Source organism: Oncorhynchus keta, chromosome 10, assembly GCF_023373465.1.
Source record: "Oncorhynchus keta strain PuntledgeMale-10-30-2019 chromosome 10, Oket_V2, whole genome shotgun sequence".
NCBI classification, from domain to species: Eukaryota; Metazoa; Chordata; class Actinopteri; order Salmoniformes; family Salmonidae; genus Oncorhynchus; species Oncorhynchus keta.
This window is the reverse complement of record NC_068430.1, coordinates 71,539,340-71,557,567: the sequence shown is the minus strand read 5'-3', so window position 1 is coordinate 71,557,567 and position 18,228 is coordinate 71,539,340. Positions and strand designations below refer to the sequence as shown.

At 42.6% G+C, this 18,228-nt stretch overlaps 1 protein-coding gene across 1 annotated transcript in view; it reads left to right on the top strand.

The window, feature by feature from the left end:
* LOC118389344 (coiled-coil domain-containing protein 85A) overlaps nucleotides 1-17,527 on the top strand; it is a 45,436-nt gene extending 27,909 nt beyond the window's left edge. Inside the window, exons 4-5 of the mRNA XM_052526071.1 lie at nucleotides 15,624-15,681; nucleotides 16,753-17,527. Of these exons, the coding sequence (XP_052382031.1) occupies nucleotides 15,624-15,681; nucleotides 16,753-16,771 (77 nt within the window). The 3' untranslated portion in view covers nucleotides 16,772-17,527. The remainder of the gene's footprint in view (nucleotides 1-15,623; nucleotides 15,682-16,752) is intronic.
* The last annotated feature ends 701 nt before the right edge of the window (nucleotides 17,528-18,228 follow it).

The window sequence follows — 18,228 nt, the reverse complement described above, 5'->3', positions numbered from 1 at the left end:
GGCGTTTGTCAAGAAGCGTGTGCGCATGTCCACATGCAAGTGTGTGTGTCTTCGTCTGTCCGTGTGTGTGTTGAACTGGCATTCATCAAGAGTACTCCCTAGTTGAGTTGTGTGATCCCCCTCCTGCCTCTTCTCCCAGCGCTGAGATAGGAGTGTGAATCTCACCTCGGCTGCACAGTGTTAGAAGAGCCCTCGTTGATCACAGTGAGAATGAGATGCTATGGGAAAGACAGGGACGAGGTGCTATCTCAGAAAGACATAGATGTTATATGGGAAGGAGATATCTTCTGTATCTACTAACGGTTTAGATGTTGCTGTTATGACATCATCACCACATCTGTCTGCATTGTGTTCATCAGAAGAATGTCTTAGTTTTTTTTTCAATTGTGTTTTCTGTCTTTAAAGCGTTTCTTTGGTAGATTACACAAAACTGGCCCTTTAGACCCCAGCTTTAGACTATTGCTGTGATTAGAGGTCGCCTGATTAATCGGAATGGCCGATTAATTAGGGACGATTTCAAGTTTCCATAACAATCAGAAATCGGTATTTTTGGACACCGATTTGGCCGATTTAAAAAAAAAAAAAATGTTGTACACCTTTATTTAATCTTTATTTAACGAGGCAAGTCAGTTAAGAACACATTCTTATTTTCAATGACGGCCTAGGAACGGTGGGTTAACTGCCTCGTTCAGGGGCAGAACCACAGATTTTCACCTTGTCAGCTCGGGGGATCCAATCTTACAACCTTACAGTTAACTAGTCCAACGCTATAACCACCTGCCTCTCATTGCACTCCACAAGGAGACTGCCTGTTATGCGAATGCAGTAAGCCAAGGTAAGTTGCTAGCTAGCATTAAACTTATCTTATAAAAAACAATCAATCAATCAATCATAATCACTAGTTAACTACACATGGTTGATAATATTACTAGTTTATCTCGCGTATATACATATAATCTGACTGAGCATACAAGTATCTGACTGAGCGGTGGTAGGCAGCAGCAGGCTCGTAAGCATTCATTCAAACAGCATTTTCGTGTGTTTTGCCAGCAGCTCTTCGTTGTGCGTCAAGCATAGCGCTGTTTATGACTTCAAGCCTATCAACTCACGAGATGAGTCTGGTGTAACCTATGTGAAAATGCTAACTAGTTAGTGGGGTGCGCACTAATAGCGTTTCAAACTTCACTCGCTCTGAGACTTGGAGTTGTTCTTCCCCTTGCTCTGCATGGGTAACGCTGCTTCGAGGGTGGCTGTTGTCGTTGTGTTCCTGGTTCGAGCCCCGGGAGGAGCGAGGAGAGGTACGGAAGCTATACTGTTACACTGGCAATACTAAAGTGCCTATAAGAACATCCAATAGTCAAAGGTTAATGAAATACAAATGGTATAGAGAGAAATAGTCCTATAATTCCTATATTAACTGCAACCCAAAACTTCTTACCTGGGAATATTGAAGACTCATGTTAAAAGGAACCACCAGCTTTTCATATGTTCTCATGTTCTGAGCAAGGAACTTAAACGTTAGCTTTCTTACATGGCACATATTGCACTCTTACTTTCTTCTCCAACACTTTGTTTTTGCATTATTTAAACCAAATTGAACATGTTTCATTATTTATTTGAGGCTACATTGATTTTATTGATGTATTATATTAAGTTAAAATAAGTGTTCATTCAGCATTGTTGTAATTGTCATTATTACAAACAATTCTTTAAAATAAATTGGCCGATTAATCGGTGGCGGCATTTTGGGTCCTCCAATAATCGGTATCAGTATCGGCGTTGAAAAATCATAAACGGTCTAGCTGTGATTGCCTATTATTCCCATATGAAATAGAACAAAAGCTTTAGATTGAAGGGAAATACAGCGATGCCACAGCTACTGAAGAACTGCATGAGATAGAGATGGCAAAATAAGAATTTAAACAATTAATCTCCTTAGGAAGTGGATAACCAAGGTATTGAGTTGAGACTGCGTGTATCACGCCCTGACCGTAGAGCTTTTTATGTCTCTTTTTTTGGTGTGGTCAGGGTGTGATTTGGGTGGGCATTCTATGTTCATGTTTCTATGTTTTCTATTTCTTTGTGTTCGACCAGGTAGGGTTCTCAATCAGGGACAGCTGTCTATCGTTGTCTCTCATTGGGAATCATACTTAAGTAGCTTTTTTCCCCTCCTTCTGTGTGGGAACTTGGTCTTCGTTTGTGTGCAGATAGTTTGCACAAGGAAGCAGTTCGGTCGTTGCTCTCTTTATTGTTTTGTTTTAGTCTAAACTTTCACTTCAGTAATAAAGATTATGTGGAACTCAAGGAACGCTGCGCCTTGGTCTCATCCTTCTTCATACGACGACCGTTACAGTGTGTGTGTGTGTGTGTGTCTGCGCGATTTGTGGAGAGAAACTCATTAAAGCTAGACCCTGGGCACTAGAAGAAACAGTGGTAGAGTGGTGCATTGTGGGAAGCTCGGAGGCTAACGTTGGGGTAACACTGTCGTCAACAGTGGGGAGAGGTTGCCAATAACGTGGTCCCTTCCTTGTTTATAATTTATCACCAATGAGAGGTTACCGTGGGCTACTGTGTTTGTCTCCGAAACTAGGACAACAGCAGTTTATCTTACAAATGTACGCTTCAATATTTCATTTGCCTTTTGAGAGTCATTTCTGAAACATGCCTCTGTACAACTAAGAGGGAAGTGACCATTTTTGAATACAGGGTCGTATTCCTTACGGCACTCAACGAAAACGTTCTGAGACGGAAAACAAAAAAGAGCATTTCTTATTGGATTCTTCATGAGCATTACTTATAAGTCCAAACAGACCCTCCCTGTGTTAGTCTGTTTTCGTCCGTGTGGTGCCTAATGAATACAACCCAGAGTGACCATGAAGTGACCATCTTTGAATGCACAGGGTTATAGCCTATATTAAGCCATGAAATGAGGCAAACAGATTAGCACAATTAGTTGATGCAGAGACAGTAATACAACTATATTGGAATCTGTGAGCTCCCTCTGACACCCGACACTTAGTTATATTTTTAACAATTTCATTTATTCCAAATACATTAGAGGTTCTTCTCCACCTGAGTGGAGTGGAAGGAGTACTGTTTACTGTGTGTGTTTATTTCCCCCTACTACCCCCCAGCATACTGCAAAGATTCAACATTCATATGATCACTGTAAAAATAGGTCCTAAACTGTAATCCGCACGATATGGCGTCTGCACTATGAGTGTGTGCGTCAGTGTGTGTGCGTCTATTGATGTCTCTGTGTCTCAGTCTGTCTCTTGATTGGAGGCAGTGATAAGTAGAACTGAGATCAGAGGAGCAGCAGAACTGAAGAGAGGCAGGTATCTAACACACACACACACACACACACACACACACACACACACACACACACACACACACACACACACACACACACACACACACACACACACACACACACACACACACACACACACACACACACAGCCCCAGGCATGGTCAACCTCATTAGCCAGCTCCACTCTGGTGAGTTCCACGCTCCAATCACCCACAGTCAAGCTTCCGCAGCCCAGACTGTGTGTGTGTGTGTGTGTGTGTGTGTGTGTGTGTGTGTGTGTGTGTGTGTGTGTGTGTGTGTGTGTACAGTCGGATACTGAGTCCTGGGCTTAGCAGCAGACAGCCGACAGGTCCTTAAGAAACCAAACTGTGGAATTCACTATCATTCAGCTCTTCTGTCACACAATTGAACTGTGCTACGGTGTAAAGATAACATCTTTACTGTATGCTGTAACACAATACAGTATCTTACATTACTAACATATACATTACATACAGAACAGTAGATGTCATGTTTAGCATTCTCATCCTCATCCTATGAGTACTAACCTGAAACAACACCACTGCTGGAGAGCGAGAGACAGAGAGAGGGGGGAGAGAGAGGGGGAGAGAGAGATGGGGGAGGAGAGAGAGAGAGAGGAGAGGAGAGGAGAGGCAGAGAGGAGAGACAGAGAGGGGGGGGGAGAGAGAGAGAGAGACAGAGGGGGAGAGAGAGAGAGACAGAGTGAGGGGGGAGAGAGAGAGAGACAGACAGACAGAGAGAGAGAGAGAGAGAGAGAGAGAGAGAGAGAGAGAGAGTTGGATTGCTACTCCACAACGTTATGTAAAGGAGATAATTCTAGCTTCCTGGTATCACTCTCTCATTCTCATCTGCAAATGTAACACATTTGGATGCCCTGAACAATACATACAGTACCCTACAGTACAGTACATAGATGCAGTGCAGTGAGTGCATAGTTGCAGATGCATTTCTCCTAAACAATGCCCCAAGGCATCGGTGTTCTTTTTCAGCTCGTACTCCTTTTCCCCTGGTAATGTAGCTGGACAGTTCATGTACTGTAAAGGTTACATTATAACCTATATTCAGCCGAGTGATGCTGTAGGGACATTTTAGTTATGGTAGATGTTCAGCAGCTGGTAGAGCATGACCAGGGTAGTGGGTTCGATTCCCGGGAACACCCATACTTAAAATGTATCCAGGCATGACTAAATCGTCTAGTAATTGGAATATATTATTATATATTATATGCAACTGTGTCTGCCTAAGGGGCAGACTGACTGACAGACAGACAGACCGGCCGCTAGCTAAGCGGAAGGTCACTGATCTACAGTGCATCTCAACATGCCTTCCTCTCAGCCGCGCCCTTAAATAATTAATAAAGCCAATTTTTAGGAGATCTGAGGCTCAGAAATGACCTTGTGTTGATCTGGTTCACTTGTTTATTTGGATCCCCATTGGCTATTGCAGAAGTAGATGCTACTCTCCCAGGGTCCACAAAGAAACACAAAACAGGACAAGTAGCAGAACACCGATACACTGATTTTAAAAGACAATGATATACAAACAATACAACAACAAAAATGATACAGTCAATACAACTGAGCAACAAATGTGTGTGTTAGAGTGTTTCACGGTCCCCAGTAGTTCCATGAGATGTTGTTTAACTCCTGTAAGTCTAAGCCGCTGGGGGAAGGGGGGGTTCTGAGCTGACATATGGAATTGTTTTAATAAGGTCATACCATGGATCATTTAGCTATTTGATTTAGAATTTTCAGACCCTGTTAGGTATCACTCAAAAATATAAAATAAAGATTTGATAAAATATTGAATTTGGCCTTTACTACTGTAGCCCATAGAAACGCCATGATTAACACATTATCTAGAAGATGTAAGAAAGCTTGGGATATAACCTCTTTTTTTGGGGGGGGGTAGGCACAAAGCTACAGTACCTCTATACTTCCAAATGGTATGGGTTACATTCAGACCAGTCCTGTGACACTGTGGGGGTCGTAGAGCAAAACGGAGAACACCGTCGGGTTCGTGAGAATCGGTTTCGGATGCTACAAACATAAGTTGGCACATCGACAGTACTCACTTCAGACGAGTCCAGTGACACGTGTGGGGGGGCCGTTGAGCAGAATGGACGCCACAGACGTAGTCGTGAGAAGACAGACTTTTGGGATGTCTCATGTTCTGACAAGCACCGCTGTAGCTCGTCCACCTTCCACCGCAAATACGGAAGGCCGCCAACGGCCGATGCAGTGGATTGAGATGCAGCCCGTGCAAAAATGATATCTCTAGTTTAAACTGAAGGATTTTGATGGAGAGTTTTTGTATTATGTTACTTAGATTGACACACCGGTGAGTAGTTGGAGATGGAAGGGAGTTCCATGTGATCATGGCTCTGTATAAAATGTGCCGTGAATTCGTTTTGGATTTAGGGACTGTGAAGAGACCCCTGGTGGCATGTCTTTAAAAAATAAAAAAGATTGAACCTTTATTTAACCAGGTAGGCTAGTTGAGAACAAGTTCTCATTTACAACTGCGACCGGACCAAGGTAAAGCAAAGCAGTGTGACAGAAACAACAACACAGAGTTACACATGTAATAAACAAGCGTACAGTCAATAACACAATAGGAAAAAAAAGAAAGTCTATATACTGTGTGTGCTTGGGCTTGGGGAGGTATGGCAATAAATAGGCCATAGTAGCAAAGTAATTACAATTTAGCAGATTAACACTGGAGTGATAGAGGAGCAGATGATGATGAGCAGATGATGGTGTGTAAGTAGTGATACTGGTGTGCAAAAGAGCAGCAAAGTAAATTAAAACTATATGGGGATGAGGTAGGTAGATTGGGTGGGCTATTTACAGATGGACTATGTACAGCGGCATCGATCGGTTAGCTGCTCAGATAGCTGATGTTTAAAGTTAGTGAGGGAAATGTAAGTCTTCAGCTTCAGCGATTTTTGTAATTCGTTCCAGTGACTGGCAGCAGAGAACTGGAAGGAAAGGGCGGCCAAAGGAGGTGTTGGCTTTGGGGACGACCAGTGAGATATACCTGCTGGAGCATGTGCGACTTGTAGCGTACAGGTCGCAGTGATGGGTAGTATATGGGGCTTTGGTGACTAAACGGATGGCACTGTGATAGACTGCATCCACTTTGTTGAGTAAAGTGTTGGAGGCTATTTTGTAAATGACATCGCAGAAGTCGAGGATCGTTAGGATAGTCAGTTTTACGAGGAGTTTAACTTCCTCAACTTGACCATGATAACTGACTGTCTGGTGTCATACCTAGGACTTTAACTTCCTCAACTTGACCATGATAACTGACTGTCTGGTGTTATACCTAGGAGTTTAACTTCCTCAACTTGACCATGATAACTGACTGTCTGGTGTTATACCTAGGAGTTTAGCTTCCTCAACTTGACCATGATAACAGACTGTCTGGTGTTATACCTAGGAGTTTAACTTCCTCAACGTGACCATTATAACTGACTGTCTGGTGTTATACCTAGGAGTTTAACTTCCTCAACGTGACCATGATAACTGACTGTCCGGTGTTATACCTAGGAGTTTAACTTCCTCAACTTGACCATGATAACTGACTGTCCAGTGTTATACCTAGGAGTTTAACTTCCTCAACTTGACCATGATAACTGACTGTCTGGTGTTATACCTAGGAGTTTAACTTCCTCAACGTGACCATTATAACTGACTGTCTGGTGTTATACCTAGGAGTTTAACTTCCTCAACGTGACCATGATAACTGACTGTCCGGTGTTATACCTAGGAGTTTAGCTTCCTCAACTTGACCATGATAACTGACCATCCAGTGTTATACCTAGGAGTTTAACTTCCTCTACTTGACCATGATAACTGACCGTCTGGTGTTATACCTAGGAGTTTAACTTCCACAACGTGACCATGATAACTGACCGTCTGGTGTTATACCTAGGAGTTTAACTTCCTCAATGTGACCATGATAACTGACTGTCTGGTGTTATACCTAGGAGTTTAACTTCCTCTACTTGACCATGATAACTGACTGTCTGGTGTTATACCTAGGAGTTTAGCTTCCTCAACGTGACCATGATAACTGACTGTCTGGTGTTATACCTAGGAGTTTAACTTCCTCAACGTGACCATGATAACTGACTGTCTGGTGTTATACCTAGGAGTTTAACTTCCTCAACGTGACCATGATAACTGACTGTCTGGTGTTATACCTAGGAGTTTAACTTCCTCAACGTGACCATGATAACTGACTGTCTGGTGTTATACCTAGGAGTTTAACTTCCTCAACGTGACCATGATAACTGACTGTCCGGTGTTATACCTAGGAGTTTAACTTCCTCAACTTGACCATGATAACTGACTGTCCAGTGTTATACCTAGGAGTTTAACTTCCTCAACTTGACCATGATAACTGACTGTCTGGTGTTATACCTAGGAGTTTAACTTCCTCAACTTGACCATGATAACTGACTGTCTGGTGTTATACCTAGGAGTTTAACTTCCTCAACTTGACCATGATAACTGACTGTCTGGTGTTATACCTAGGAGTTTAACTTCCTCAACTTGACCATGATAACTGACTGTCTGGTGTTATACCTAGGAGTTTAACTTCCTCAACGTGACCATGATAACTGACTGTCTGGTGTCATACCTAGGAGTTTAACTTCCTCAACTTGACCATGATAACTGACTGTCTGGTGTTATACCTAGGAGTTTAACTTCCTCAACGTGACCATGATAACTGACTGTCTGGTGTCATACCTAGGAGTTTAACTTCCTCAACTTGACCATGATAACTGACTGTCTGGTGTTATACCTAGGAGTTTAACTTCCTCAACGTGACCATGATAACTGACTGTCTGGTGTCATACCTAGGAGTTTAACTTCCTGTCATGATAACTGACCTGTCTGGTGTTATACCTAGGAGTTTAACTTCCTCAACTTGACCATGATAACTGACTGTCTGGTGTTATACCTAGGAGTTTAACTTCCTCAACGTGACCATGATAACTGACTGTCTGGTGTTATACCTAGGAGTTTAACTTCCTCAACTTGACCATGATAACTGACTGTCTGGTGTTATACCTAGGAGTTTAACTTCCTCAACTTGACCATGATAACTGACTGTCTGGTGTTATAGGAGTTTAACTTCCTCAACTTGACCATGATAACTGACTGTCTGGTGTTATACCTAGGAGTTTAACTTCCTCAACTTGACCATGATAACTGACTGTCTGGTGTTATACCTAGGAGTTTAACTTCCTCAACTTGACCATGATAACTGACTGTCTGGTGTTATACCTAGGAGTTTAACTTCCTCAACGTGACCATGATAACTGACTGTCTGGTGTTATACCTAGGAGTTTAACTTCCTCAACTTGACCATGATAACTGACTGTCTGGTGTTATACCTAGGAGTTTAACTTCCTCAACTTGACCATGATAACTCATCCAGTGACCATGATAACTGACTGTCTGGTGTTATACCTAGGAGTTTAACTTCCTCAACTTGACCATGATAACTGACTGTCTGGTGTTATACCTAGGAGTTTAACTTCCTCAACGTGACCATGATAACTGACTGTCTGGTGTTATACCTAGGAGTTTAACTTCCTCAACGTGACCATGATAACTGACTGTCTGGTGTTATACCTAGGAGTTTAACTTCCTCAACGTGACCATGATAACTGACTGTCTGGTGTTATACCTAGGAGTTTAACTTCCTCTACGTGACCATGATAACTGACTGTCTGGTGTTATACCTAGGAGTTTAACTTCCTCTACTTGACCATGATAACTGACTGTCTGGTGTTATACCTAGGAGTTTAACTTCCTCTACTTGACCATGATAACTGACTGTCTGGTGTTATACCTAGGAGTTTAACTTCCTCAACGTGACCATGATAACTGACTGTCTGGTGTTATACCTAGGAGTTTAACTTCCTCAACGTGACCATGATAACTGACCGTCCAGTGTCATACCTAGGAGTTTAACTTCCTCAACTTGACCATGATAACTGACTGTCTGGTGTCATACCTAGGAGTTTAACTTCCTCAACTTGACCATGATAACTGACTGTCTGGTGTCATACCTAGGAGTTTAACTTCCTCAACGTGACCATGATAACTGACCGTCCAGTGTCATACCTAGGAGTTTAACTTCCTCTACTTGACCATGATAACTGACTGTCTGGTGTTATACCTAGGAGTTTAACTTCCTCTACTTGACCATGATAACTGACTGTCTGGTGTTATACCTAGGAGTTTAACTTCCTCAACGTGACCATGATAACTGACTGTCTGGTGTCATACCTAGGAGTTTAACTTCCTCAACGTGACCATGATAACTGACTGTCTGGTGTTATACCTAGGAGTTTAACTTCCTCAACGTGACCATGATAACTGACTGTCTGGTGTCATACCTAGGAGTTTAACTTCCTCAACGTGACCATGATAACTGACTGTCTGGTGTTATACCTAGGAGTTTAACTTCCTCAACGTGACCATGATAACTGACTGTCTGGTGTTATACCTAGGTTATACCTAGGAGTTTAACTTCCTCAACTTGACCATGATAACTGACTGTCTGGTGTTATACCTAGGAGTTTAACTTCCTCAACTTGACCATGATAACTGACTGTCTGGTGTTATACCTAGGAGTTTAACTTCCTCAACTTGACCATGATAACTGACTGTCTGGTGTTATACCTAGGAGTTTAACTTCCTCAACTTGACCATGATAAGTTTGACTGACCATGGTGTTATACCTAGGAGTTTAACTTCCTCAACTTGACCATGATAACTGACTGTCCAGTGTTATACCTAGGAGTTTAACTTCCTCAACTTGACCATGATAACTGACTGTCTGGTGTTATACCTAGGGTTTAGTTTAACTTGACCATGATAACTGACTGTTGACCATGATAACTGACATGATAACTGACTGTCTGGTGTTATACCTAGGAGTTTAACTTCCTCAACGTGACCATGATAACTGACTGTCTGGTGTTATACCTAGGAGTTTAACTTCCTCAACTTGACCATGATAACTGACTGTCTGGTGTTATACCTAGGAGTTTAACTTCCTCAACTTGACCATGATAACTGACTGTCTGGTGTTATACCTAGGAGTTTAACTTCCTCAACTTGACCATGATAACTGACTGATAACTGACTGTCCAGTGTTATACCTAGGAGTTTAACTTCCTCAACTTGACCATGATAACTGACTGTCTGGTGTTATACCTAGGAGTTTAACTTCCTCAACTTGACCATGATAACTGACTGTCTGGTGTTATACCTGGAGTTTAACTTCCTCAACTTGACCATGATAACTGACTGTCTGGTGTTATACCTAGGAGTTTAACTTCCTCAACTTGACCATGATAACTGACTGTCTGGTGTTATACCTAGGAGTTTAACTTCCTCAACTTGACCATGATAACTGACTGTCTGGTGTTATACCTAGGTTTAGTTTAACTTGACCATGATCTGTTATACCTAGGAGTTTAGCTTCCTCAACTTGACCATGATAACTGACTGTCTGGTAACTGACCATGATAACTGACTGTCTGCTGTTATACCTAGGAGTTTAACTTCCTCAACTTGACCATGATAACTGACTGTCTGGTGTTATACCTAGAGTTTAGTTTACTTGACCATGATAACTGACTGTCTGGTGTTATACCTAGGAGTTTAACTTCCTCAACTTGACCATGATAACTGACTGTCTGGTGTTATACCTAGGAGTTTAACTTCCTCAACTTGACCATGATAACTGACTGTCTGGTGTTATACCTAGGAGTTTAACTTCCTACTTGACCATGATAACTGACTGTCTGGTGTTATACCTAGGAGTTTAACTTCCTCAACTTGACCATGATAACTGACTGTCTGTTTAACTTCCTCTACTTCACCATGATTATACCTAGGAGTTTAACTTCCTCAACTTGACCATGATAACTGACTGTCTGGTGTTATACCTAGGAGTTTAACTTCCTCAACTTGACCATGATAACTGACTGTCTGGTGTTATACCTAGGAGTTTAACTTCCTCAACTTGACCATGATAACTGACTGTCTGGTGTTATACCTAGGAGTTTAACTTCCTCAACTTGACCATGATAACTGACTGTCTGGTGTTATACCTAGGAGTTTAACTTCCTCAACGTGACCATGATAACTGACTGTCTGGTGTTATACCTAGGAGTTTAACTTCCTCAACGTGACCATGATAACTGACTGTCTGGTGTTATACCTAGGAGTTTAACTTCCTCAACTTGACCATGATAACTGACTGTCTGGTGTTATACCTAGGAGTTTAACTTCCTCAACTTGACCATGATAACTGACTGTCTGGTGTTATACCTAGGAGTTTAACTTCCTCAACTTGACCATGATAACTGACTGTCTGGTGTTATACCTAGGAGTTTAGCTTCCTCAACTTGACCATGATAACTGACTGTCTGGTGTTATACCTAGGAGTTTAACTTCCTCAACTTGACCATGATAACTGACTGTCTGGTGTTATACCTAGGAGTTTAGCTTCCTCTACTTGCTCAGTGGCCACACCCTTTATACACGACTCCAGTTGAGTTTTAGGTCTTAGAGAATGTTTTGAAATACAATGTATTTAAGACCAGTTTATTATTAATCTCCCATTCAGATTCAGAGGCTTTTCCCGTTGTGTTTTATGTCATTTTGGTATAGTTTTTTCTTTCTTATTTTTGTTAAGTTTAGTCCAAAAAAATCTCAAATGACAGTATGTCAACCAATCTGCTGAGCAGCCTGACCTGTTTGCTGCCTCTTGTGCGTAATTTCTGGAGCGATAGAAAGGACCAAAGGGGTTGACTGGGTCCACATGGAAGAGTTCATGTGTTTCCTGCCTGTTTTTCATCATTTCTGGAGCGATAGAAAGGACCAAAGGGGTTGACTGGGTCCACATGGAAGAGTTCATGTGTTTCCTGCCTGTTTTTCATCATTTCTGGAGCGATAGAAAGGACCAAAGGGGTTGACTGGGTCCACATGGAAGAGTTCATGTGTTTCCTGCCTGTTTTTCATCATTTCTGGAGCGATAGAAAGGACCAAAGGGGTTGACTGGGTCCACATGGAAGAGTTAATGTGTTTCCTGCCTGTTTTTCATCATTTCTGGAGCGATAGAAAGGACCAAAGGGGTTGACTGGGTCCACATGGAAAAGTTCATGTGTTTCCTGCCTGTTTTTCATCATTTCTGGAGCGATAGAAAGGACCAAAGGGGTTGACTGGGTCCACATGGAAGAGTTCATGTGTTTCCTGCCTGTTTTTCATCATTTCTGGAGCGATAGAAAGGACCAAAGGGGTTGACTGGGTCCACATGGAAGAGTTCATGTGTTTCCTGCCTGTTTTTCATCATTTCTGGAGCGATAGAAAGGACCAAAGGGGTTGACTGGGTCCACATGGAAGAGTTCATGTGTTTCCTGCCTGTTTTTCATCATTTCTGGAGCGATAGAAAGGACCAAGGGGTTGACTGGGTCCACATGGAAGAGTTCTGTTTCCTGCCTGTTTTTCATCATTTCCGATAGAAAGGACCAAAGGGGTTGACTGGACATGGAAGAGTTCATGTGTTTCCTGCCTGTTTTTCATCATTTCTGGAGCGATAGAAAGGACCAAAGGGGTTGACTGGGTCCACATGGAAGAGTTCATGTGTTTCCTGCCTGTTTTTCATCATTTCTGGAGCGATAGAAAGGACCAAAGGGGTTGACTGGGTCCACATGGAAGAGTTCATGTGTTTCCTGCCTGTTTTTCATCATTTCTGGAGCGATAGAAAGGACCAAAGGGGTTGACTGGGTCCACATGGAAGAGTTGATGTGTTTTCTGCTTTGATTTGGACATAAATTATATCTCGATTACACATTTTGATAATACACAGGTAGTTTGCAGCCAAGGGTAGGATTGGTCAAAATCTATAAATGTGATAACTTCCTTGAGTTCCTAAACACTGAAGGACAGTTTTCTAAACACAGATTAAGCCTAAATAAATAAAAAACACTTTTAATATAGTGTACTTCAATGCTTTGAGTCAACAACTGAAGGCTTAATCTGGGTCTGGGAAACTATCTTTGTCCTGAGCGTCAAAGTTTTTCCTTCAAAAAAAGGTCACATTGGCTATTGCTAATTTGGTTATACAAAAGGGTGTTTTGCCCTTTCTCTCTTTGTACTTTAGAAGAACGATCAGTTATGTAAAGTCATAATTAGTCTTAGTCCTGAGCTGCATGGAAAGTGTTAGATCCGGAACCACAATGTATTAGTGGGACCAGATTTCCTGCACAGCAAATCACACAAATCTTTTTGAGGAAAAGAAAAATGAAGAGCCGTTCCGCTGAGCACAGAGGTGAAACTCTGGGAAAGTTAAGCTCCACTTTATTCTTGAATAATCACGTCAACTATTCTTTCTGTGACCCCAAATCCAATTCAGGTCAGCGGTATAAAACCCAACCCTCTGAATATCTAAATGTTCTGAGGGACTGTTCCTCACTTTACCGTTCCGGTCAGGTTTGAATATATCTCCAATGTCATTGTGAATATTGGGAGAGGGATTCTATCAGTTCGTGATCAGTTGAATCCATTACATCAGTTCTAGTCAGTTCATACTGGAAGGGGTCTCAGCATGTTGTCAGTATCAGTCCAGTTGATGCCAAACGTTATCCAAACGTTACATCATCACTCTATCACAAGCCCGTGATTAAAACCGTACGATCACAAGCCCGTGATTAAAACCGTACGATCACATGACCTGTGTCGCATTTCTGAGTTTGGGATTGGCTAATCCTTTTAAGGCTAATTGTTCCCACTCTCCTCCACATTAAGCTGTCAGCTTACAAATAGAATGACCCACCTATTACAGAACACAATGTCATCAGCAGTCTGCCTAACCTCCCTCGCCTTTCTAATGTCACTATTAGCGTCTGGGTCAGACTACTGTCAGCTGCTTATACACATAAAATGGAGTGTGTGTGTGTGTGTGTGTGTGTGTGTGTGTGTGTGTGTGTGTGTGTGTGTGTGTGTGTGTGTGTGTGTGTGTGTGTGTGTGTGTGTGTGTGTGTGTGTGTGTGTGTGTGAGCGTCTAACCTTCTTCACTCATAACGCCCCGAGGCTCCTTCGTCGTGAAATCAATTCCATTCCTCACACCCTGACCTCCAAAACTTGAAGGGAGTTTTCATACATGATCTCTATCCTCACACACGCACACACAGACAGACACACACACAAACAGTTTTTGCTATTTTCTCCCTCCCGTAGATAAATTGAGGCGTGGGTGCGCCTTTGATGGTGATGTGTGGACTAGCGTAGTGGAGGCTTACAGTGGGATATTTTTTTTGTAGAAGTCTACAGTCACAAGATCTTATGAATAGTTAATAGGCAATAGAAGCCAGCCCAGAGAGCTGGGGGAGAGAATGTGCTGCAAACATTATTATAGTCACATGGGGAGGACAACAGTGGAGCAGAGAGAGAGAGTAAACTAAGAGGGATAGTTCTGTATAGTATTGAGACATCTGTGTTTGACAGAACTACAGTGTGCCGTCAGTATCAGTGCCACATTACAATGATGTGTCCTTGTGTTAATGTCATGTATTGTAGATATCTCACATCCTGTCAAAAGGAGTACAAGAGGAAATGGACTGAACTCCACAGGGCCTTGTTTGTTTTCACACCTTAACCCATTGGTACCTCTCTCCTCTTTCCCCCAAATCCCTCTCATTCTCTCATCTTCCTTACTATTTGACTGTCCTCACCTTCTCTGAGTGTTTCATACTGCTGTGTGGCTATCAGATTGTGTAAGCCTTTTTTGCGTGTACATTTGTGCACGCCCACACAGGGGGAATAGGGTGGAAAACTATAGCAGTCTGGCTGACGTTACAGGAGTGGCCTGTCTGGTGGCTGTCAACTGCAGCGCTGCAGCAGAGGGTTGAAACAGTCGAGGGGTGGGGGGTGGGGGCGCCTCAAAGCCTGTGCCCACACAGTCTGGAGTGGAGTTATCACACCAAACACACGATAGAGCGATCAAATAGAACATTGTGATGTACCATCTATCACTATTAACTAAACAGTCACGTGCGGTATTGTCCCTCCCCTCTCCTGTTTCACTCCCCGCCAGCTGATTCATTGTCAAAAGGGACGTTGTGTCATTTAACACCCAAACTGTAGAACTAAATGATCTGTCACTGAGCTACATCTCTTCTGTTCTCTCTCTCTCTCTCTCTCTCTCTCTCTCTCTCTCTCTCTCTCTCTCTCTCTCTCTCTCTCTCTCTCAGCTTTGATGTCAGCTGGATGCTGTACCACCAACTGTAGAAATGTGAAACTATGGGACAGGTAAGGATCATTCAATAGGACACATTTGAACTTTTTCGTAATTAGCAGATGCTTTAATCCAGAGCGATTTACAGTAGTGAGTACATGCATTTTCATACTTTTGACCCCTGTACTGGTCCCCCGTGGGAATCGATCCCACAACCCTGGCTTTGCGAGTGCCATGCTCTACCAACTTTGCTCCTGAGTGGCGCAAGGCACTGCATCTCAGTGCAAGAGGCGTCACTACAGTCCCTTGTTCGAATCCAGGCTGTATCATAAGGCGGCGCACAACCAAGCATTGTCCGGGTTTCGCTGGTGTAGACCGTCATTGTAAATAAGAATTTGTTTTTAAACTTGCCCGGGTAAATGAATACAAATATTTAAAAAAATATCCCTTCCTTCAACGTAGCCCTCAGCAAAACTTTACAAAGCCTGTATAAGCAGACCTGAGCCAGAGGGAATAGAAGAATTGTAACTCTAGCTGTGTCATCCTATGAGTCAGAGAGAACGGGCCCAGTGTGGTAGCCTGGTCCCAGATCTGTTTGTGCTCTCTGGAATGCCAATGACCAGAAGTTGACAAGACACCACAAACAGATGTGGAACCAGGCTACCAGTGTGGTAACTAAGGTGTACATCACATCAGTTGGCCAATCTAGGTGTATAATAATCAAGCTGTGTGGCAGACAGTGAGACTGTAGTGGGTTTATAGTAATGAAGAGATAGAGGTGACCTTGCCATCTTAAATCTTGGCCCAGCGGGGAGGGAGCAGATGACTCTGTGTGTGTGTGTGTGTGTGTGTAGGTGGCTGTTTTAATATTGAATGATTCAGCGACAGGACATCCCCTCTCTCCTGGGGGATTGCACACCACCTTACATACACACAATCACTTCTTGATGTTTCATTCTGCCCAAAGATGGGACATACTCGTTTCCTGTTCTTTACTTTTTCAGAATTCCTCTCACCCTCTTTCTCGTATTCCCCCCTTTCTCTTTCTCGTTCTCGTTCTCTCTGCCTTTAGTCACATCATAACAGTAAGTATATCATTGATGCATTCAAAGTATGCCTTAAACATGTCTTCTTCTCGCTTATAGCTTCGATGCCTCTTCTTGACAACACTGCACCCCAGCTGGGAGGTTTGGGGTGAGACGTACCTCCTCAACAGCGGGATAAGGAGGGTCCAACACTCCTGCTGCCCTGACCCAAACAGACACTAGGACAACTGGACACCCCTCTCCAAGATCCTGATGGTCTGTCCCATCCGTCCTCATATACTACTATGTTTTCATTTCTACATATCTAGAGTTCGGGACAATTTGGGGGAAAACTTGGGAATGCTACTAGGACGGATGGATGGCATTCCCAAAGACTGCCACAGCTAAATGGATGAGAGCGAGACTGGGTACCGTATATGAGCTCCCTGCCAACCACCAAGACATGGCCTACCTCCCAGAGAGGGAAAGATGCAGGGGAAGAAGTGAAAAGAAGGAGAGAAGAAGAGGACCACTCCTCTCAGCTCATCAGTCTGGTGTTCTCTCTCTCTCTCTCTCTCTCTCTCTCTCTCTCTCTCTCTCTCTCTCTCTCTCTCTCTCTCTCTCTCTCTCTCCTCTCCCTCTCCTATTCCTCCCTCTGCATCTACCCTTTCTCTCTTATTATCTCTTTATCTCTCTCTCCTATTCCTCTTTCTCCCTCTGCCTCTCCCCCTCTCTCTCTCTCTCCTGTTCCTCTTTCTCCCTCAGCCTCTTCCCTTTCTCTCTTAATCTCTATATCTTCCCATTCACTTCTACCTTCTTCTTCTCTTTCCTCTCTCCCCTGCTTTCTCGCTCTCTCCCACCACCCCCTTTCTCCTTCCACCCCCTCCTTCCCCCCTATCTCCAGCAGCCTCCACAGATATTCATTATCTTCTTCTGTGTACTGAGACATTCGTAATCTAATGTTCCTCCTCTCGTCTGCAGCCACAAATCTAGATGATAAGATTATCCTATCCTCGCCCAGTCATCATCTCAAACTTTTGTTGACCAATTTCATTAAACAGAGTGAAAAAGCTGAAGTTTGTGTTAAAGGGAAAGTTCAGCGAAATTGCATATTTAGATGTTTGTTTCCTCACCTTGAAAACAGTTTCTCAAATATCTAATTTTGCTGAACTATCCCTTTTTGAGAAGTTCCTAGGCAATTACCCTCCACCACCAACATGCTGTGTCTTATTACAAAACTACAAAATGGCCGCCAATGTTAGCTTGTTGGGTAACGTTGTAGTTCTAACCAGATACAGTGTTACGGTGTTAGCCTAGTTTTCTTTTTTGTAAAATCTTGCTCCCTTCCGAGCACCTATATTTCCAGCTAGGGAGGTGAGTATACATTCTCCATGTTGTTTTATACACGAAAGGTAAAGTCAAAGTACATAGTAGTTTATTGGGATTAGTTTTATATATATATATATAATGATTATTATTTTTGACTGGTATTAGAACAATTATATGAAGATATCTATGTATACAATATAATAAAGATTCTTCTTTATGTAAACTTTGGTTTTTGGAAAACTTATTTTTGCATGATACTACGACTAT